This window comes from Salmo salar, chromosome ssa25, assembly GCF_905237065.1.
Source record: "Salmo salar chromosome ssa25, Ssal_v3.1, whole genome shotgun sequence".
In the NCBI taxonomy this organism is placed as follows: Eukaryota; Metazoa; Chordata; class Actinopteri; order Salmoniformes; family Salmonidae; genus Salmo; species Salmo salar.
Genome location: NC_059466.1, coordinates 19,996,319 through 20,019,898, shown reverse-complemented (window position 1 = coordinate 20,019,898; position 23,580 = coordinate 19,996,319). Strand labels below are relative to the sequence as shown.

Below are 23,580 nucleotides of genomic sequence, written 5' to 3'. Positions count from 1 at the left end.
TCAGGAATTGTGAAAAACTGAGTATAAATGTATTTGGCTAAGGTGTATGTAAACTTCAGATATATATATATATACACACACAGTAACACAAGGAATAAAATACACAAAAATGTAGCCTTATACAGGTTGTACCAGATCAATATATTAGAGGTAGGTATGTACATGAAAGCAGGGTAAAGTGACTATGCTTCAAGGATGGATAATAATAAGATTAAAAATAAAGAACAGAGTAGCAGCAGCATATGGTGAGTGTAAAAGTGCTTGTGTTTGTGATGTCGGTATACGTGTGTGTGTGCGTGCTTGCATGCGTATGTAGTGAATGTATGTGGGTTTTGTGTGAGTGTGTCTATGTAGTGAGTGTGTATAGACATATATTCTTGTGAGTGTGCATAGAGGCAGTGCAGATAGTCTGGGTAACCATTTAATTAACAATTTTTAGCAGTCTTATGACTACTTAGCTGTCTTATGGCTTGGGTGTAGAAGCTGTCTCGGAGCCTGTTGGTCCAATAGCCGATGCTCCGGTGCTGTTTTTCAGATGTTAGCAAAGTGAAGTCTATTGCTTGTTTGGCTGGAGACTTTGGCAATTTTCCGGGCCTTCCTCTGACAACGCCTGATATAGAGGTCCTGGATCAAACAATACAATTTGTTTAGAAAGCCCTTTTTACATCAGCTGATGTCACAGAGTGCTATACAGAAACCCAGCCTAAAACCCCAAACAGCAAGCAATGCAGATGTAGAAGCACTGTGGCTAGGAAAAACTCCCTAGAAAGGCAAGAACCTAGAAAGAAACCTAGAGAGGAACCAGGCTCTTTGAAGTGGCCAGTCTTCCGGCTATGCCGGGTTGAGATTATAACAGTACATGGCCAAGCTGTTCAAATGTTCATAGATGATCAGCAGGGTCAAATAATAATAATCACAGTGGTTGTAGAGTGTGCAACGGGTCAGCACCTCCGGAGTAAATGTCAGTTGGCTTTTCATAGCCGATCATTCAGCGTTAGAGAGAGTCGAAAACAGCAGGTCCGCAACAAGGTAGCACGTCCGGTGAACAGGTCAGGGTTCCATAGCCGCAGGCAGAACAGTTGAAACTGGAGCAGCAGCGCGACCAGGTGGACTGGGCACAGCAAAGAGTCATCAGGCTAGGTAGTCCTGAGGCATGGTCCCAGGGCTCAGGTTCTCCGGGAGGAGAGAGCGAGAATTAGAGAGAGCATACTTAAATTCACACAGGACACCTGATAAGACAGGAGAAATACTCCAGACATAACAGACTAACCCTAGACCCCCGACACAAACTATTGCAGCATAATGGCAGTACGCACCACCCTCTAGCACTTTGAGGTCAAGGACGGTACATTTGCCATACCAAGCGGTGATGCAGCCAGTCGAGATGCTGTCGATGGTGCAGCTGTAGAACCTTTTGAGGATCCAAGGGACCATGACAAATATTTTCAGCCTCCTGGGGGGGAAGAGGTGCTGTCATGCCCTCTTCACGATTATGCGGGTGTGTGTGGACCATGTTCAATTCTTAGTGATGTGGACGCCAAGGAACTTAAAAGGAGCAGGGGCTCATGTACTCTACATACTCCCTCACACTAACACAGATATGCACAGTAGTTGTCCCAGCTGCCTCTCACAAGCCCCTGCCGAGTGTGACGTCCACAGTTTGTGGTTCTCAACGTGAGGGCCGTGGCATTCGTGAGGAGTGTCCAATCTCTTGGTCTCCCCTGACTCTGTAGCTTTGTGGCGTGCCGACTGAACATCAAGTCTTTGTGCGGAGGGAATTGTGGGATGTGTGTCAGAGGGTACTGGGAAACCACGGCTCACACGTCCACCACATAGCATAGTGATGCTAAATGACCATGTAATCACCATACTGATGCAGCAGACTCCCAGCTGACTCATCACAGGAAGCTTGGCCTCAAACTCTCTCTCTCCCTCTCGAGAGGAAACTAGGGCTTTTAATAGTAACGGAGTCATGTTGCAGCAGTGGTGTTGCAGATACCCCATCCCACAGTAGGAAAAACAACAGCCATCCAGTCAAATGGATCTGACCTCCTACTGAGAACAGCCCTTTTTCCAGCTTTATCGTTGGTTCAGCAACAACCGTAGAGACAGTAGGCTTGAAGCGGAACTCCCCCAGTGCTCAATGCTCTCTGTCTGCGTTGTTATTCTATTGTCAGCTGGGAGGGGTTGGGGGGGGGCATACAGTAGTGCTGTGGAAGATGGAACATACCAGAACGGAACAGACTGAACCCACATGGGGCTGCCATTTGACTGTTGACCTTAAAACTAAAGAGGCCGATGATTAGCCAGGCATGATGACTTTCTTGACCTTGTCTTTGTCAGAAACACAAAGGCATATTGGACTTATACTTTGTCATCCACACGGTGAAGCATGGTGGTGGCAGCATCATGCTGAGGGGATGTTTTTCAGCGGCAGGGACTGGGAGACTAGTCATGATCGAGGGAAAGATGAACAGAGCAAAGTACAGAAAGATCCTTGATGAAAACCTGCTCCAGAGCACTCAGCACCTCAGACTGGGGCGAAGGTTCACCCTCCAACAGGACAACGACCCTAAACACACAGCCAGGACAACGCAGGAGTGGCTTCGGATCAAGTCTCTGAATGTCCTCGAGTGGCCCAGCCCGAACTTGAACCCGATCAAACATCTCTGGAGAGACCTGAAAATAGCTTTGCAGTGACGCTCCCCATCCAACCTGACAGAGCTTGAGAGGATCTGCAGAAAAGAATGGGAGAAAGTCCCCAAATACAGGTGTGCCAAGCTTGTAGCGTCATACCCAAGAAGACTCGATGCTGTAATCGCTTTAACAAAGTACTGAGTAAAGGGTCTGAATACTTACCTAAATGTGATATTTCTTTTCTTTTTTTATACATTTGCAACAATATGGGGTATTGTGTAGATTGGTGATGGGGGGGGGGAAATATTTTATCAATTTTAGAATAAGGCTGTATTGTAACAACGTGGAAAAAGTCAAGGGGTCTAAATACTTTCTGAATAAATTGTATAAGTGAATTTGTCCAAATACTTTTATTTTATTTCCATAAAATGGGGGGGACTATGTACAAAAAGTACTGTATTTTTGTTCCCGATGAAAATACCCTCAAATTAAAGCTGATCATCTCTACTACAACCTAGTCATTGTATCATTTTAAATCCAAATTGCTGGAGTACAGAGCCAAAACAAACAAAATAATTGTTACTGTCCAAATACTTTTGGACATCACATTAACTATTGCAATGCCACAGAAAATGGTTGATTTAAGGTTGGCCACAGCAAACTAACAGCCACGTTTTGACTGATGATTAGTCACTCAGGTATTCTAGCATGGTCAGCCATACTGCACCATCCGATGGCTTAACGAAGGCTTTGCATAATGCTCTCTTGAGGGACTCTGTGGTCTTCTGACTGCATCCTAATGCAGATCTATGGATCTCCAACCACCCCAGAACCAGTATCTTTACTGTGCTAACAATCTGTCTCACACTGGATCAATAGCCAATCAACTGGCTGTTGGTTTACGTGTGAAAAGAACCCAGCATCCATGTGACTGGGTCTGGTTCTACATGGTTCTGGATGGTTGAACCACGGTGGTCTTTAGCGCTTAGTATAGAGTGTCAGTTTTGTGAAGTGAAAACTTTGACGCTGCAGAAATGTTGTCACAAGTAGTTTTGTCAACTTTCTTTCTGACAATAATTCTTTGAAATCACTAGCTCATCTGGCCTCTGTGTGATCTTCTGTCGGGCTATCTAGTATTTGTAACACCTTGCTGGCTGTGGGCCACCTTCAGCGCTAGTTCTACCTGACATGATCTGACCTGAATCGGTGCAAACTGATCACGTTACCAGGTGAGCCAGAGGGCTCTGAAATGTTCTATCCCTAGTCCTGATGGGGAGGAAAGAGGAAGAGGGGGATTCGAAGTGATAGAGTGCGAGATGAGTGCCATCAGGAGGTCTCGTTTCCTACCACTCCATCCCTTCCGCTCTCCCACCCCTGCGGTCTTCCCTGACAGCGTCTGCTGAGTTGGTGTTCAGGTGATGTGATTGCCTTTTACATAGCTTGACTGCTGCTCCTACCCTACCTGTAGCAGTGGTGGTGTGTGCAGCAGGTCTAGCACGGCAGGTGCTGTCCCTACACAGTAGCGTCGGGACAGGAACACACAGTAGACTCACATTAATGCTATGTTGAGCTGTCTGTTCCCATCTGGACAGATTACATCCAATTTGGGCTATCAGGCTTTTTTAGCTGGAGGGGTGAGTGTTTGAGGGTGACTCGCAAAACGGTGCAGTGGAGAACATCTCTGGATGACATATACAAAAAGGTCAAGTATCTGAAATAATCCAACAGCCTTCTGTGAACGAACACCCACACTTGACTTTGCTGATCGCTACTTTAAAGGAAAACTTTTGCTTACTATGACTGAGAAATGTGGTTGCCCCACCTAGCTATCTTAAGATGAATGCACTAACTGTAAGTCGCTCTGGATAAGAGTGTCTGCTAAATGACTATGTAAATGTAAAGGACATGGAGGAGAGGGGCCATGCAGCCCTGTGTTCTGAAGTAACCTTGTTTGGTGTTACAAATCATGTCACACGGTTACTGAAGGCCATTGATTGGTCAGTTTGGTTTCTGAAAACGTCTGAATTGCCAAACCAAAGAGTGACTGAGGGTTTCAGAGCGCATGTCATCTCTGCCAGTCGTGTGTAATAAACATGTCCCTGGGAGTCAAAACGGTGACATTGATGAGATCTGACAGGAAATTCAGCGTGTCTCTTTTCCTGTATTCGCTGTAGCAGGGGAGGGACAGTATGTAGTTTTGACCTATTCCCCGAGGAAAATGGTTTATAAATCTGCAGGACTAGGTTGATTTACATCTGCACTTTTACTTTTGAATTCGTTTGATGACATTGACTTGTATGTCAAAGAACTGTTCTGAATGTCATCATTCATCTCCATTGTTATGTTGAGTAGTTGTAGTATAACCTAATATAAAAAGGCCCACATGACCACAAACACTTCAGATTGTTTTAATGGGGCAGATTAATACGCAGAAATACGTGGGGGGGCTATTTCAAGCTCTGTGCTGCGCTCGGCTCACTGCCAAAATATTTAGCAAGGCTGCAGAGTTATGTAAAGTGGGGGGCGCAGCAGTTGAATCCCCCAAGGTCTCAGCTTGGAGTGTTCCGGGGTCCCTGTTCTAACTGTTAGTTCAAAGTCTCTGTTCTGTCTGCCTAGCTGTGCTGAGGGCTCTTTAACTTAGTGATATTTACTTTGCTCTGTTGCTATGGCCTGACTGTAAAGCTAGAGCACATTCCACCCAAGGCGAAGTACAGCCATTTGCATTAATTCATTTACCTCTTGAAGAGGTGTTTTGAACAGAAGAGGTGTTTTGAACACTGGTGTACCTGCCTGCTGGGAGGATGTGAGCTAATTCAGTAGGAAAGGTTACATGGTTCAGTTCACTAATGGATGGCCGCTAACGTTAGTCCGTCAGTCAGTGTCTGCCTCAACTACAGGCTTTGTTTGGTTGGTTTCCGCACTGCTATCCTCCTCCATATCAGTCTCTGTCTCTGTCCTCCCCACGTCCTTGGAGTTTCACATAACAGACCAACGTCATAATCTACCCCCCAGGTCATCTGCCCTCTGGCTTTCGTTAAGGACTGTGGAGACCCAGTAGGATGGATTATGACTCAAATAGCAGGTTACCAACCAGCCGTCTGATTGTGATATTCATCTACATTTACATACAAGCTTTCATGCAACGACGGACGGAGAGAGAGATCTGTAGTGCTAATTGTTTTTCCCTGAGGGTAAAGTAAGCTATTGAGTAGCAGGCCCGGGCTCTTTTAGATGACATGCTAGGAACTAAGTCTAGTACTAACTGTAAGTCTCTCTGGATAAGATTGTCTGCTAAATGACGAAAATGTCAATTGTAAGTCAGCCACACACATTTGTCCTAAAGTCGTCACCATTTTAAAGCATTGTGTCTGAGACTCTTCTGGCCTTTTCCAGCCCTGACCAAGCCTCATTCTGAGCTTATTCTCAAAGGAATGAATCCTATCTTGGGAAACGTGCATCTGTGAAACTGGAGCTTGATGGGTAAATAATGCGTTGATGTCTATGGGATGTCCCTGTGCAGATTGGAGGAGGGTTTACAGTTGCTTCTTTCACTTGCCTTGTCTCCTGATACCAGGGCTGTGTAGTCTTTTAGCGGACTCCACCCCCTTCTAACCTCATCAATTCCCAATCGAACCCAAATCCTGGACCACTAGTGAGAAGAGCAGAAAATAGGCTTTTGTTGGATGCGTTGGTTGTTGCTCTCAGAACTGTGCTGTGCTGTGCATGACCTGAGCTGGTGTGGTTTAATATAGCTGGCCCTGGAAAAGGAAAAGGGCAGGGGGCAAGCTGACCCAGGAGAGACAAACCGAGCCAAGGATATCAATCGCCTTGAGCTGCTCCTGCCACCTGTGCCGCTACGTACGCTGCCATGCCAACCTGGCTCCATTTCTCCAATCATCTAGCACACTGTCCCCAGACAGGCTCATGGGAATTAATTTGACTTTATTTCATATAAACTCTACACACATGCACAGAGTACACAGTCTCTCTCTCTCTCACTCACACACACACACACACACACACACACACACACCCTCATGGCAGACACACACACTCACTCTGGCCCAGGCTTTAACCTCCCAGTTCTGTAGGGGAGGTACTGCACTATAGTGTTCCATACCATTCAGAAGGATCAATTAGGCCCACCACACTGTGTATGAACCGGCTGGGGAAACAGAGGTGGTCACAGACAGACAGAGCAAAGATGGGCTGTTCACTGCGTTCCTCCAGACTCCCTGTAGACTGGGGCTATTTACAGCCTGGTGCTGGGTACAGAACAACGGGCCAGCAGAGCTAATTGAGGAATCCTGAGCCCTCCTGGGTTCCTCTCAGGCATCTTGTTGTTGGAGGCTGTTTACCCGGAGCCAGAGCTTTAGCAGTGCCCTCCGGATCTACCTCCATCTCCACAGTCTGGCAATGGGGACCGTATTGCCTGGCCGGACGGATGCTCTGCGGTAATGTTTTCATAGCTCTGGCTGTTGCCGTGCCCTCAGTGGTCGTATCATGTTTTGCTTGCCAGGAAGTGCGCAGGGTTTGTTGGTAACGTTTTCATCCCACTGTATCACTGGCATCAACCCCTGAAGCAGCTTACTGGATTATTATTGAATGTCTCGCTCAAAGTCATTTAAACTGATGAACCCACTGTATGAATATTGGCCTAAAGATTTTCAGAGCAGATGGAGGTAAGATGTTTGTAAAAATGTAAACAAGGATGTACAGTAGATCCAGAAAAGCTCACTGATGTTGTTTGTGTGTCTTGCTCTAGGAGGATTTCCGGAATAAGGTTCAAGATTACATCAAGCACTATGCAAGATGATGACTGCGTCAGCTGCGCCGGCTGCCTGCAACCCCCCCTTTCTTCGACTGCGCAGCTGAACCCCGCCCCCTAACGTCTCGTCAACCAACCAACCGCTGCACATTGCTGACACGCCCTGACTGCAATACGATGACGCTGAAAGAAAAAAAAGATTTACAAGAAAAATTGTTTTTTAAAAGTTTGAGGGATTATGCTTTAATTGCCCTGAGTGGCCTAGAGTAATCATGCTGCGTCACCGCAGGGATTGTCCAATGACGGGGCCTCTCTGTGTGTCTGAGCCAATAATAGTGAGCGCATGTGGCAGTGAGGACCCGGGATTTAACCAATCCACTTAGCTGTTATTTAAGAATTGACGAATCAAAGAGAGAGATTATCTGTTAGTGTTTCTCAGTTCTAGTGCCTGCCATGTCTGGTTGCAAAGGAAATGCACACGAGCGCACACACACACACAGAATCCCTTCACGCACATTGAAAAGCAAACACACTCAACTAGTTACTCACAACACACAGCACTTGGTTGTGCATGCACACCCACCCAGCCACACAGAAACACACACAGCTGGAAAAACAACATCTCTGTTATGTCACTCATTCAAGGCCTGCACTCCCCCGCCCACACCCACCTCATCAGACAGCATGTGAATGACAAGTGCCACCGACCCAGTCAGTCCCCATTCTAGTGTCCACTTCACTCAGCGTACGTCTGAAATGGCACCCCTGTATATTACCCTACTTTTGACAAGAGCCCTATAGGCCCTGGTCAGAAGTAGTGCACTACATAGGGAATAGGGTACCACTTCCTGTCTGTTCTGTTCACTCATCCACAGGGGGCACACAATTTACCGGTGCCCCAGACACACTGTAACACTGTCCAGATGAAGCTCCTAGGAAAAGACTCAAGCTGTACCACAGTACAAGTTCTACCACCACACCTGAACCTTGACCTTATCTCAGCTCCCCTGACCTCTGGGGAAGCCAAACGTAGAGGGCACTGTGCCTCTGAAAGTCTGTCTGTCTTGCTCCATCCCTCCATCCTGACATTTCTCCCTCCACTCTCTTAGGCCCCACCACACTCATGCATTCTCCTCTGCCCCCATGGAGGTAGGGGGAATACGAGGGCTCTCTTCTCTGCTAGGTTGTGTATGAGAGTCCTCTGTTGTGAGGCAAGTGAGGTGTCTAAAGGGAAGGGCCTGTGGTCTCCTCTGTATGCATGTCCTCATGTGTCTGAATGTCCCCCTCTATGTGTGTGTGTTTCTGAGAGATATGTATATCTTTGAGTGTGTGGGTTTGTTGCTTGGCTTTGCCTGGGCTGGCGTTGTGCCTGTATGTGTGCATATTGGAACGTTAGATTCAGTGTCATCACTGTATTAAAAAATTGTATTCACATGTTTGCATGAGGCAAAATGTATGTGACCAGGAGGTGGTGTATTTTACAGTAGGTATGTTAGAGGAGTGTGTGTGCGTGTGTGTGTGTGTGTGTGCGTGCGTGCGTGTTCAAATGGACAGGGGTTCATGTGACTTGTTTTTAGCATGCTCTGGTTCCTAGCCCCACACTCCTTATTTTACTGGTCCAGCTAGCCTAGTTCTCTGTGGGGCTCGGGAGGGTCTGTCTGTTCCTCAGTTTAAATCCTCCTTTTCTTTCTCAGATTGTATATCAATTTTTTAAGATATATTAAAGAGGATATAATAAGGAAAAACATGTACTTATTGTGTTTTTTCTTTCTTTCCACAGTCAATGTCCTTAACACACATTCATGGATTGTAATTGCTGGCAACAATGTTAATTGAACTGCAATGTTATAACTAGTGGTGCAACGGATCACAAAACTCACGGTTCGGATCACGGTTTCGAGTCGCAGAGCAGATCGTTTTTCAGATCAGCAAAAAAAATAAGGGAGACAAATAACTTTGCTTTCCATTTATTACTTAAATCAAGGAACTTTTCAATGTTTAAATAAAATCTTAAAATAAAATATTCAATACTCAATTGTTCAATTAAAGTGCAATATGAGGCATGATACCTTCTTCCTTTGAACAATAGTGAATTAAAAAATAGCCTGTGTCCACATCAAAAAAAAGAAAGCAGACCTGAGCTTAACTTAAAGATGAGGATGTCTACATTGTCTGGGGAAAGGGTAGACCTCTGCAGTCACTATGTCCCCTGCCGTGGAGAACACCCTCTCACTAGCAACTGTAGTGCCAGGTAGCATCTTGCCATCATGGCAATGTGAGGGTATTTACATTCATTGCTTATCCACTATGCCAGTGGATCACCATCCACTGGAATGCCGCTTGCTGCCTTGTAGGATGATGCCACCTCTTTGATGGTGTTGGCAAACGTCTTGCCTGTGTCCTTGCTCGCAAAGGTCTCCCTGAAAAGCTCCTTCATGGCCAAATGATTTAGTGGAGGAGATGCCTCTGATTCTGCTCCTGTCAGCGCTGTGGCTTGACCCTGCAGAAAAAATGACTTTATCTATTAAACTAACTCATTATATATTTTCATATTTCATACAACTATAATTGTGGCAATAACATTTAATAAAAGCCATTTATTATTCCAAATCAAAAATGAATGATTCTAATAGCAATAGCATAGACTGCAGTATATTTATCTAAGTAATTCACTTCTTTTTTTACGTCTTCAGTGGCCACAGTCTCAGTGGTGAGATCACTGTATGTCCTCCGGCGTAGGGCAGGGTCTAGGTGAGACAGGGACTTGAACAGACAGGGACTTGAACCTTGGATCCAGTGCAGTAGATCTATGAAGGTAGTTCTGTACATTAGGGGGGTATCTGGGGTTCAGGTCCTCTCTAATGGGAGCCTTGACATCTAGTGATGGTGCTGTCTTCCTCACTTGGGGCCATAGATTGTAGAATCCTTGTTTTCAGAGATAGGATCATGGACACAGACAGTGCAGTTTCAGTGCTCAATAGGCTTGTAACCGTTTTGAGGGGTTTGAGCATCTGGAGGACCTCTGCCGCTTTCACGTCATCAGACAAGGTGACGATGTCTATTTTTTTTCAAGGTCTTGTTTGTAAGTGCAGAGTATACAGCTGCCTGCTGCTCAAGATGGAACTCCACTTATGACATGTTGGAGAGCTATCTTGTTGTGACATGGTGTATGAGCTTGTGGGTCAGTAGCTGTAACATTTCTTTCTTGGTCTAAAGCACATGAGTGGCTGTTGTGCATCGGTGGCAAAAGGAAGCCAACTTCCTGATCCTCCCAAGGAGGCGGTCCATCTGGTTCACTGAGATTCCCCTTTGGGATGCTAAATTGATCACATGTGCAAAGCAAGCTATCTGTGGCCCCAGTCCAGCCTCTATCACTGCATTTACTTGGTTCTTGGCATTATCTGTGGTGGTTGGGATATTGCTATTGTGCCTCTTTAGCTTCCACTCTCCTAGCTGCTCCTAGCTGTACCTGCGCCAGATTTGTGCCTGTGTGACTCTCATAGAGGGGGTGTGTCTGTAGCACCGGACTTAGCATCTCCCACTCCTCTGGTTTAGTGAACAGTTACGTAGCTTTCCGTTGCCCTGGAGGTCCACTCCTCTGTGGTGTAGGGAACAGTCACATAGCTTTCCGTTGCCCTGGAGGTCCACTCCTCTGTGGTGTAGTGAGCAGTCACGGCCACATAGCTTTCCGTTGCCCTGGAGGTCCACCCGTCTGTGGTGAGGGCAACAGAGGATGCCTTGGATAAGTCATCGACAATTTTGATATTTTCCTGTTCATGAAGATCTGGCACGATCTTCATACTGAAGTGGGTGCGCGAGGGGATTTCGTAGCGTGGCTAAAGGACTTTCACCATATTTTTAAACCCTTTGTTTTCCTCAACAGAGTATGGCCTCATGTCTGCAGCGATAAACGTCCCAATAGATTTAGTGATGGCCTTAGTCCGGTCTGATTCTGCAGCAAAGGGCTGCTTAAATGCCGCGGTGAGAAGTTGTCCCTTGGCTGAGTTGGTTCCCGTCACTGACACACCAGGGTGATGACGCTTTAAATATGTATTTCCATGATCATACGGCTTTCTTGTGGCACAATGCCTACACACCGTAATGGTGTTGTCCACCACTCTTCTTCCATCATCATATTCGACAGGGAAGCAAAAATGCTCCTATACAAAATGCTCCCAATGCTCCCATAGACTTAAATGAAGCGGGAGGCTTTTCCAGTTCTTCAGCTCCTCCGCCAGCCATGGCTGTCACTGCTTTTTTTTCTTCTTAGATTTTTGCAACGCGAGAATCCAGGATTGATTCGTTGGAATTCAACATGCTCCGTTCACGTGAACAGTACACACAACTGCTTAAAAAATGATCAAATCAACCTTCAGGCTTCAGAGTAAAACACAGCACACATCTGTCTTGTCTTTATATTTTCACTGCAACTCTGCATCAAGATTTAGGGGATTATTACTTTAAAAAGTATAAGCAGCAGTAAAAGTGTTTCACACTATGATGGTTAAACTTTGCAATTGATCTGCCGAACCGTGGGGGGTGACCCGTACGGATCACGGACCAACTACAGTCCGTTACACCACTAGTTATAACTGTCCTGTGTACAACAACGTTAATGACATATTAAGCTAATTACTGATGTTGACACGTTAGTTCTCAGGGGTGTATTCACTACGAACCAAACGAAACAGGGAGGGACCTACCTGAATTTGTCCAATAGAAACTCTAGTTTTATTTGCAAAACATTTTAGACAAATGATTACACTCCAGGTCTCACACAGTGCTGTTTAGTGTTAACTAACTCTGTGCTGAAATGATGACCATAGCAGGTTAATCCAGGCTGTCAGATAGTGAGTCAGTCTCCTGAGAAAGAGGGCGTTCAGTGTCAGCAGCCTGGACCACCTCCCCTCACCTCTCTCTCACACACACTCCACTGGACCCCCTCACCTCTCTCACACACACACATACACACACACACTCCACTGGACCACCTCCCCTCACCTCTCTCTCTCACATACATACTCCACTGGACCACCTCCCCTCACCCCTCTCTCTCTCTCTCACATACAAACTCCACTGGACCACCTCCCCTCACCTCTCGCTCTCTCTCACACATACACTCCACTGGACCCCCTCACCCCTCTCTCTCTCACACACTCCACTGGACCCCCTCACCCCTCTCTCTCACACACACACTCCACTGGACCCCCTCACCCCTCTCTCTCACACACACATACACACTCCACTGGACCACCTCCCCTCACCTCTCGCTCTCTCTCACATACACACTCCACTGGACCACTTCCCCTCACCTCTCTCTCACATACACACTCCACTGTACCACTTCCCCTCACCTCTCTCTCTCTCACATACACACTCCACTGGACCACTTCCCCTCACCTCTCTCTCTCACATACACACTCCACTGGACCCCCTCACCTCTTTCTCTCATACACACATACACTCCACTGGACCACCTCATACACAGTTTTTCAGCCGACAGCTGTCAATCACTCACAACTTCTGCAGGTATGTGCAATCTCTCCTGCACCGTGAGAGAGCCTGGCTCGCAGAGAGACTGTAGACTGCAGTACCTATGGAGCCAGATGCCTGCAGTACCTATGGAGCCAGATGCCTGCAGTACCTATGGAGCCAGATGACTGCAGTACCTATGGAGCCAGATGCCTGCAGTACCTATGGAGCCAGATGACTGCAGTACCTATGGAGCCAGATGACTGCAGTACCTATGGAGCCAGATGCCTGCAGTACCTATGGAGCCAGATGACTGCAGTACCTATGGAGCCAGATGACTGCAGTACCTATGGAGCCAGATGACTGCAGTACCTATGGAGCCAGATGACTGCAGTACCTATGGAGCCAGATGACTGCAGTACCTATGGAGCCAGATGACTGCAGTACCTATGGAGCCAGATGACTGCAGTACCTATGGAGCCAGATGCCTGCAGTACCTATGGAGCCAGATGACTGCAGTACCTATGGAGCCAGATGCCTGCAGTACCTATGGAGCCAGATGACTGCAGTACCTATGGAGCCAGATGCCTGCAGTACCTATGGAGCCAGATGCCTGCAGTACCTATGGAGCCAGATGCCTGCAGTACCTATGGAGCCAGATGCCTGCAGTACCTATGGAGCCAGATGCCTGCAGTACCTATGGAGCCAGATGCCTGCAGTACCTATGGAGCCAGATGCCTGCCAAAAGGTTGAACGTTTGGATCGTAAGAAAATCTAGACGTACATTCTTATGATCGTAAGAAAAGCCATGAAAATTAATCTGTGAACATACCAACATCATGTTACGATTATGATGACGTACAATAATACCTTTTAAGAGTTTTGCCAGTTTCACCTCACAAACAAACAAAAAACAGCCTGTGAGGAGTGCTACCCAAACAAGCAAAACACAGTATAATATAAACGGAAGTCAGGGAAACCGAAAAGAGGTATCCTGCACGTTTACATTTCACACATGGCTTTTCTTGCGATCCTAACAATTTACGTATGGATTTTCTTACGAACCTAACGATACGTACGTTCAACCTTTTGGCAGGTATCTGGCTCCATAAGTACCGCCCCACGCTCTCTTCTAAAAAGGGGGAGACGGCTGTGCTGCGGCAGGAGGCATGCAGGTACAGAGCAGTCAGGAAGAGGGCCATCTTGCTTGAGGCTGTGACACCCTGCTGTACTGTCTTTTACACTGGATCGAAGCTTCTTCCTTTCCCCATGAAAGATTTCTCTCATTGCTACTGCCTTTTTAACTAGTATACACCCAGAACTGTTCAGCCATACACTTTCGCTTCCTCTGCACGTAGCCTGTACCTTCTTTAGCACACTCTACAACCTTGAGGACAGTTTTCATTTAGGAAAAGTGCTGATTCCCCTCATTTTTCTGGCCCCTTTGTTCATGGCCGTCTGAAAGAGATGTTATCAATTTAGTGTAGAACAGGGACAAAATGTTTGTTTCCAAATCAGTTAGCCTTAACATGCACACACACTGGCAAAGATTTTCAGCATGCAGGCAGACACGAATACGTTTCTGGGTGACAGAGGGCTTTGCATTTGTTTCGTTCAAAAACATTTTTTTTTTTTTACATTGAACCAACGTTGAATTGACGTCAGTGCCCAGTGGGTAGTTGGTACTCCCACACACAGAGAGTGTCCTGAAAGACATTGTCAGGAGGATGCCTCTCAATGATGTATCAACCCACTTACTGTACAAGTTCTCATTGAAATAACCCATGTTCCATATTCATAGCACTGCCTTTGGACCCTTGAAAAGCGCTGATATAAATTCAATGTAGCATAAGTCTATTTCCATAATATACTTTGATATCAAAATATGAATCTCTAGTAAAGTAATAGGCATTACAAAGTAGAGTGGAGAGATTCTATTTTTTCTTCTGATTCCCCTAATAAATGTATTTGGTTTTAGCTTGTTCCAAATGCAGGCTCTTAGCACTGAGAATTAAAGGTCCAACGCAGCTGTTTTTATCTCAATATCAAGTCATTTCTGGGTAACAATTAAGTAACTTAATGTGATTGTTTTAAATTGTCAAAAAGAAACAAAATATATTTTGTTTTTGGCAGAGAGGTTTGGAACTCTGTCTTATTGTTCTATTAACTAATTTGCTGCCTGGTGATGTCACCAAGCAGGCCAAAACTCCATCCCACCAAAATAGGCTGACATTTCAAACAGCTCTTACACTAAAGGGACATTTTCATAATTTCACAGTGTTATTCCAACCTCGTAGTGTGGAAATGTATATAAAACGCAGGAAATAACGTTTTTGGCTGCACTGGGCCTTTAAAGAGGTGCTCAAAAATACACTGTTGTTGTTTATTGATTGTACCATTTTTCTTCGGTGGGTGTTAAATTGCTGTACAGCAACTGTGATGATAATGAAACTCCCATATTGAAACTCCATTGTGTTAAACTGGGAGAGCATGGTATCTGAACAGTCAGTCAGTTATGCCTATACCCATACAAACCCATCTCCCTCACTCACTCTCCTGTTTCTAAAAACAGTGCCCTGAAGAGTGTAGTATGATGAGTCATCAGTCAAATCTATGGGTGGCCATCATCAACCACCACATCCAAACCCAGCACTAAAGACCAACCACTGTCTGTCTGCAGTACAGTGCACAGTGTGTTATGTCACATTATCTGCTTTCAAAATAGATTTTCACCCATTTCACAAAGTGGAAGCCATTAAAACAACGATGCCCCCAATCACACTTGTGGGCACATACTTGACCTGGTCATCACTGACTCCACCGCCATCAAAAACATTAGGGTCTATGACCTCTGGGTCTGACCACAAGGTTCTCACACTGGACTTGATATTCTTTCCTCATCTAACCAAGTCCAAGCATCCCATGTGTTTCCGGAACTGGAAAAACAGACCCAGCCAGCCTGTCAGAGGACATCTTGAACCTGTCATCTACAGCTTTTTTTCGTCAGTGGATGAAACTGGAGTTTTACAACCAATCCCTGGGCAGTGCGCCTGACCTCCATGCCACCATAAAAATATGGGACGTTGCATTTGCTCGCTCAGCTCCCTGGTTTACTCCAGAGATGAGAAATATGAAATCTACTGGACGCATCCTAGAGCAGGCGTCTCAGAAACTCGTGCCTCACCATCCACAAACGTACCTTTCAAGAGCACCAACAGGCCTATTCCAAGGCCCTGAAAGAGGCGTGGTCGACATTCTACTCCAATCTCATCAGTAACAATCTGTGAAACTCAACAAACCTGTTTTCTGCCATAAACCATCTTTTACAAACCCAGTCCCAGTTGCCCATTGAGACAACGGAAGAGCAGTGTAACAGCTTCATTTGCTTTTTTAAAACAAAGGTCAGCAAAATAAGATCTTTCATCTCCAGCTCTACCACCCTTGACCCTCCACCAACGCCAACTCGGTCTCTCTCCTGCTTCCTTTGAAGTCACCCAGGGAGGTATTGAAAAAAACATCTCATAATTAAAATCTGTACCTTGGGTCCTATTCCAACAGCCCTGCTCAAATTATGCACCCCTGCACTCAGCCCTCTGATAATCCAGATTGTTAACCACTCCCTCCAATCTGGCAGTGTTCCACCTGCATTTAAGACCGCTGTCATCAGCTCCCTTCTGAAGAAGCCCACCCTAGATGCAGAAGTGCTGGCCAATACCCAACCTCCCCTTTCTCTCCAAGGTGTTGGAAAAAGTTGTTGCTGTACAGCTCTCAATCATAACATATTTGAGAAGTTCCAGTCAGGTTTCCAGCCGACCCAGGGAACTGAAACGGTCCTAACCAGGGTCATCAACTACCTGCTGATGCAGCCCCCCCCAGTCTCCTGATCCTCCTGGACTGTCAGGGCCAGCTCTGAGCTAGTTTCACTCCTACCTCTCAGACAGGACTGAGAATTTGTTGCTTGGTGGTCCCGGACCCAACGCGGTGTCCCACAAGGATCTGTTCTTGGACCCATCCAGTTCATCCTGTACATTCTCCCCCTCGGTCGTGTCAATCAACTGGCATGAAATATCATTCCACTGCTATGCTGATGACACCCAGCTGTATGTAAAAACTGCCCCAAGTTCCTCTGATGCATGTGCCCATCTGAACTCCTGCCTTGAGAAGATAAGGGCATGGATGAAGCGTAACTTCCTTCAACTGAACCTCAGCAAAACTGAGTCCCTACACCCCCTCCAGGTCCAGCACTCACCAATAATAACACACCTCACCATTGCAGGACACAACATCCCTCTCTCCCACTCTGTTACAGATATCCTGTATGTGTGTTTCTTTTCTCTCCTTCTCCCCTCACAGGTGACAATCATCATTCCCCAATCAGTCACTAATCAGAAGTCACCTGCACCTTTTAATTTACCCTATCACAGCCCCTTTCCCTTGGTTTAAAAACCCAGTCAGTTGTTTTCTCCCCAGATCAAGCTCTGTGTCCCCAGCTCTCTCTTTTGTATTGCTCCTACATGTCCCATTTCTCCGGTTATCATGTGAGTGTTGTTTGTTGGGAAAAGGGGGCACCAAGACAAGTCGCCCATGGGCACACACTACCCGTAGGTAAACCTTGTCTAAATACACTAGTTAGAACTGGGCGGACCACTCAATGTATATTATTGGTTAGTGAGCTAGCTGTTGTTGAAGCATGTAGACTAGCTTAGGGGTGTTTTTGGAATTATTTTTTCTTTCCTTGGGTCCAGCTCAGCCCCTTTACCGTGTGTTTAAAAATAAACATTTAGTGTGACAGTAACTTTCAGTTGTTTTTGGTTCTCACTGTTCCTTTTCACTATTATACTTTGCATGAGTTATGTTACAGGTCTCATTTCCATCCCCCCCTAGACTGCAGGGCCAAAGGGATTCATAACAAGTGGGGGCTCATCCGGGATCTGTTGTTACTGACACCCATGCAGATTGTTATAGTGGTTAGTTCAGTGTTGAGCGTCATAGCATTAGTGTTTGGTATTGGTTTAGTAGTTCAAAATGGCTACTTTTGATGTGAAATCCTTTTTGGATAACCCTTCATGGGAGAATTGACAAATGTCGTAAAGTTGATTTACTGACCCTTGTCTATTTCGCACTATTTAGTTAAGGCTGAGGTTAAAAAGTTGGTGGTAAATGTATTGTTGAAAGAACAAGTGCTTGTGTTACCGCTGCCTGAGCCCACTACCCCTGTAAGGGATGTTGCGGCTCCGGTAAGCCCATTGGTGTCTAAGGGCGACGCTAAAGCTCCAGCCACATTGCCCCGTTTTGATCCCCTCTCCCCACTGTCATCCGATATGGACATCCCCCTGGCATCACCGGTTGACAGTGGGGAGAGGGGATCAAAACGGGGCAATGTGGCTGGAACTTTAGCGTCGCCCTTAGACACCAATGGGCTTACCGGAGCCGCAACATCCCTTACAGGGGTAGTAGGCTCAGGCAGCGGTAACACAAGCACCTGCTCTTCCAACAAAATATTTAACACTAGTTTCTTAACCTCCGCCTTAACTAAACTGTGCGAAATAGACAATGAATAATGGTCTGTTAAGGTCATTAAATCAATTTACGACATTTATCAAACACCTCCCACGAAGGTTTATCCAAAAAGGATTTCACATCAAAAGTAGCCATCTTGAACTATAACACAAGAGCTACCAAATAGCAAACACTAATGCTATGATGCTCAACACTGAACTAACCACTATAACAATCTGCATGGGCGGCATGGGTGTCAGTAAAGACAGATCCCGGATGAGCCCCCACTTGTTACGAATCCCTTTGGCCCTGCAGTCTAGGGGGGGATGGAAATTAGACCCGTAACATAACTCCTGCAAATTATAAGTGAGAACAAATAACCAGACAACTACAATCTACCGTCAAACTAATGTTTTTTTATAAACACACGGTAATGGGGTGTGAGAAAAGGGGCTGAGCTGGACCCAAACAAAGAAACAATAATCCAAAAACACCCCTAAGCTAGTCTACCTGCTTCAACAACAGCTAACTCACTAACCAAAAATACAGTGGGTGGTCCGCCCAGTTCTAACTAGGGTACTTCGACAAAGTATTCCTACGGGTAATGTATGCCCATGGGCGACTTGTCTTGGTACCCCCTTTTCCCACCTACAAACAGTCAACACTTTAACCAAAAACAATACTCACAGGCTGATGGACAAAGTGACATGTAGTTGCAATACAAAAGAGAGATCAATACAGAGAGAGAGAATGAACACAAAGATTGATCTGGGGAGAACAACTGAATGGGTTTTTAAACCAAGGGAAAGGGGATGTGATTGGTTGAGGGAAAAGGAGCAGGTGTCTTCTGATTGTGGCTGATTGGTGACTGATTGGGGAGTGATGATTGTCACCTGTGAGGAGGAGAAGAAGAGAAAAGAAATACACATACAGGATACACACTCAGGATACCTGTATCCGTAACACACTCAGTTTCCAATATGCATGTGAAGCTTGATTCCTCCCTGACCTTTGACAGCCACATCAAACAACTGTGTAAAGCGTCATTCTATCACCTCGAGAACATTGCCAAACTCCGTCCCACCCCCTCACTCAGTCTGATGCAGAGAAGCCTGTCCATGCATTTATCTCCTCAAGGCTGGACTACTGTAACACACTCTTCATCTGGATCCCTGGCAGGAGTCTCCAGAAGCTCCAGTACATCCAGAACAGTGCTACCAGGATACTGATGAGTGCGGAAACACCATCACATCACCCCCATCCTGGCATCTCTGCAGTGGCTCCCCGTCTCATTCCGGAATGAATTTGAAACCTTTCTACTGATTTTCCAGACTCTCTTTATCTCAAAGAACTGCTCTCCCTCCATAACCCCACCCACACCCTCAGCTGGACCAAGCACCGCTCCTTGGGGGATCAGGCTTTTAGCCCACAGCCTCAGGAATGCCGCCCTGGACCACCTGAAGGCACCACAGACTCTGGGCTCCTTTAAAACGGACCTAAAGACCTTTCTCTTTAGGAAGGCTTTATGTTGATAGCTGTGCTTCGGGGTGTCCTTGTGCCTTGTAGCGTCAGCTGGGTTCTTTGTCAGTTGCCCTGTCTAGTTAGGTCCAATTTTTTCCTATTTATTTTTTGTTTATTTTATGCACTTTGAGATATTTGTAAATAATTCTGTAATTGTCCCTTTAAACATCCTAAGGTCAACATCCCCATCCCCACATTTCTCTCATGTAAATGTTGTAGCTACATATAAAGATTAAACCATTTATTTTGGAAATATCTAGTGTTTGCAATTTCTTCATTACCATGCTGATTTCAAGTTGTATTGGATTTATTCCGTTAAAGACATTGAATACATGTTGTTTCGTATATATTTAGTATGTTTAGTTTTTTTCTCTGTGAAGTAATTTCATTTAAAGTTGTGATTTGGTTTGTGTAGATACATTTCAATGTTAACACACAGTAACCAGAAACCTGATCTTATTTCCCAGAATTGTTTGCCAAAAGTTCACAAATTGAGGCAATTTTACCGGAACAATTTTCCAAAATATTAATTTGCATCTGAAAATGTGACCTTTCTGCAAATTGGCCAAAAGTTTGCCACACTTGTTTGCCAGAAGCCAGTTTTTTTGGTAAGGGTAAATTATGAAATGCCTCTGTAAAAACACACTAAATTATTCCCAGTCACACAGTAGCCATGGTTTTACAGGGAACATAGATCTTCAGCAGCTAGCAGTGTAAACTGTTTTTACTGAGAACACCCAGGTCATGAGAGGAGACAGTGTGCCATACAATGTCAAGGGCAAAGAAGACACTTTCTGAGGCACACACATAATGCCGAATAGGTGCATTTATAATGCAGAATGATGCACTTACAATGCATTAGAACACTTACTATAAGCTGTTCGCCAGAGACGCTGTACCTTGTCAAGGGCAAACAAGGAGCTTCCATAATCCATCTATACTTATTTTAGCTAATGATCATCATAGACTTTTATAGCCATTGAAGGACATACAGTAGCAACAGGATTCAGGCCAGGAGATGGAATAAGTCTTCTGACATCCATCCCGACCAAATGGAGAAATGGGTTCTCCGTCCCAGCATCACAGTTTGACCTGGAGATCCCAGCATCCTTCATAGCGCAGGGAAAGGAAAGGAGACACTGTTCCTCTCACATCACCACCAGGACCGCCACTGCTGGGAAGTGCTGAGTAGATGTAGTGTGATCGGGTGATACGGCGGAGATCAATACGTCCCTCCATGACCTCCCCTGACCCCAAGTCGTCCGACAGCAGTCAGGAGAAACAGCCCATAAATCACTGATGGATTATGTAGTGAAGTCTGTGTGTGTGGATAGTGAGAAAAGTTTATCAAGAGCTTCAGCTGGCTATTTCTGTTCGTGTTCTAACCCCCGTTACAGCCTCTCCAGGATCAAATAACCCTTGGAACACTTTACTAGTCTATACTGAGCTGCTGTATGTGTCTGGGTCCAACTCTATATGAGTTCCTGTTACTTTACCATTTGATATCAATGCCTAGCTGTCTTTGAGTATTGGTCACTGAAGCAATTTGCAGTGAAGGTTTTTGTATTTATTTAATTTTTAACTGTGCATGAAAGTATAAGTAATGACTAGGCAATAGGGCTCAGTTTCTAAAAACAGTACAGTGAAGAGTATAGTATGATGTCATCAGTCAAATCTGTGGGTAACCATCATCACCAACCACCACATCCAAACCCAGAACCAACCACAGTCTGTCTGCCGTGCACAGTGTGTTATGTCACATGATTATCTACTTTCAGAAATTGATTGCCACCCATTTCACATAGTTGAAGCCATGTAAAACGGGGATAATTGTCTTTACTGATAATCTACCCACACACTAACCCAGATACGGGAACGGCAGATGTAGTCATTTTTTCACAGCAGGAGCAGAACAGCAATTCCCTCCTTTCAAACACGCATGTGATGATATATTTCTACTCAAACCGGTCTTGTTCATAGGGCCTGTCAAATCGTATCGTTTCAGTTAGAGGTGTTTTGAATGATTGATTTGTTTACACTTCTTGGTGGTTGAGTTAACTGCCCCAGCAATCACAGGAGTTTGTTTTCTTTCTGTGGGAGGTCAGGTAGGTGGCGAGTGTCTGTGTGTCAGGAGAGGAGAAAGTGTGCCTGCCATACCATGTCAAGAGCAAACAAGAAACTTTTTAAAGGCACACACACATAATGCCTTATAAAGTTCAAGTCAGAAGTTTACATACACTTAGGTTGGAGTCATTAAAACTTGTTTTTCAACCACTCCACAAATTTCTTGTTAACAAACTTCAGTTTTGGAAAATCGGTTATGACATCTGCTTTGTGCATGACACAAGTCATTTTTCCAACAATTGTTTGCAGACAGATTATTTCACTGTATCACAATTCCAGTGGGTCAGAAGTTTACATACACTAAGTTGACTGTGCCTTTAAACAGCTTGGAAAATTGCAGAAAATGTTCAGTGTCATGGCTTTAGAAGCTTATGATAGGCTAATTGACATCATTTGAGTCAATTGGTGGTGTACCTGTGGATATATTGCAAGGCCTACCTTCAAACTCAGTGCCTCTTTGCTTGACGTCATGGGGAAATCAGCCAAGACCTCCACAAGTCTGATTCATCCTTAGGAGCAATTTCCAAATGCCTGAAGTTACCACGTTCATCTGTACAAACAATAGTACGTAAGTATAAAAACCATGGGACCACGCAGCCGTCATACCGCTCAGGAAGGAGACGCGTTCTGTCTCCTAGAGATTAACGTACTTTGGTGCGAAAAGTGCAAATCAATCCCAGAACAACAGCAAAGGACCTTGTGAAGATGCTGGAGGAAACAGGTACAAAAGTATCTATATCCACAGTAAAACGAGTCCTATATTGACATAACCTGAAAGGCCGCTCAGGAAGGAAGAAGCCACTGCTCCAAAACTGCCATAAAAAAAAGCCAGATTACGGTTTGCAACTGCCCATGGGGACAAAGATCGTACTTTTTGGAGAAATGTCCACTGGTCTGATGAAACAAAATAGAACTGTTTGGCCATAATGACCATCAGTATGTTTGGAGGAAAAAGGGTGATGCTGTCAGAAGGTGAGTGTAGCTAGTGCATGAAGTCAGGCGCAGGAGAGCAAAATGAGAGAGCACTTTACTTTACTGTACTTTACTCAAAAATGAAGGCACAAGGTAACAAATACACTTGACCTAATACAAACAGTAAATATATTACGCACGGGTGAAAACAGCACCCGTCGAAATACCAGCCATCATGAACCGAAATAAACATAGAAACAATCACGCACAAAAAACATGGGGGGAAAAGAGGGTTAAATACATGAACATGTAATTGGGGAATGAAAACCAGGTGTGTAGAAAACAAAGATAAATGGAGACAGTGGAAATCCCGCAGCATCTATGGGTCTAATACGTCCTCCACTGGCACCCAGCATCTATCCTCCGGACCGTACCCCTCCCATTCCACGAGGTACTGAAGGCCACTCGCCCGACGCCTCGAATCCGGTATGGATCAAACTGCATACACCGGGCCCCCTCGATGTCCAGAGGGGGCGGAGGAACCTCCCGCACCTCAGACTCCTGGAGTGGACCAGCCACCACCGGCCTGAGGAGAGACACATGGAACGAGGGGTTAATACGGTAATCGGGGGGAAGCTGTAACCTGT

The 23,580-nt window shown here is 45.4% G+C and overlaps 1 protein-coding gene across 2 annotated transcripts in view; it reads left to right on the top strand.

The window, feature by feature from the left end:
- The window catches only part of ube2f (ubiquitin-conjugating enzyme E2F (putative)), an 88,439-nt gene extending 79,287 nt beyond the window's left edge, over positions 1-9,152 (top strand). Inside the window, 1 exon segment of one of the 2 annotated variants that reach the window (NM_001173966.1) lies at positions 7,403-9,152. In NM_001173966.1, coding sequence (NP_001167437.1) covers positions 7,403-7,453 — 51 coding nt within the window. In that variant the 3' untranslated portion in view covers positions 7,454-9,152. 2 annotated transcript variants of the gene reach the window in all.
- The last annotated feature ends 14,428 nt before the right edge of the window (positions 9,153-23,580 follow it).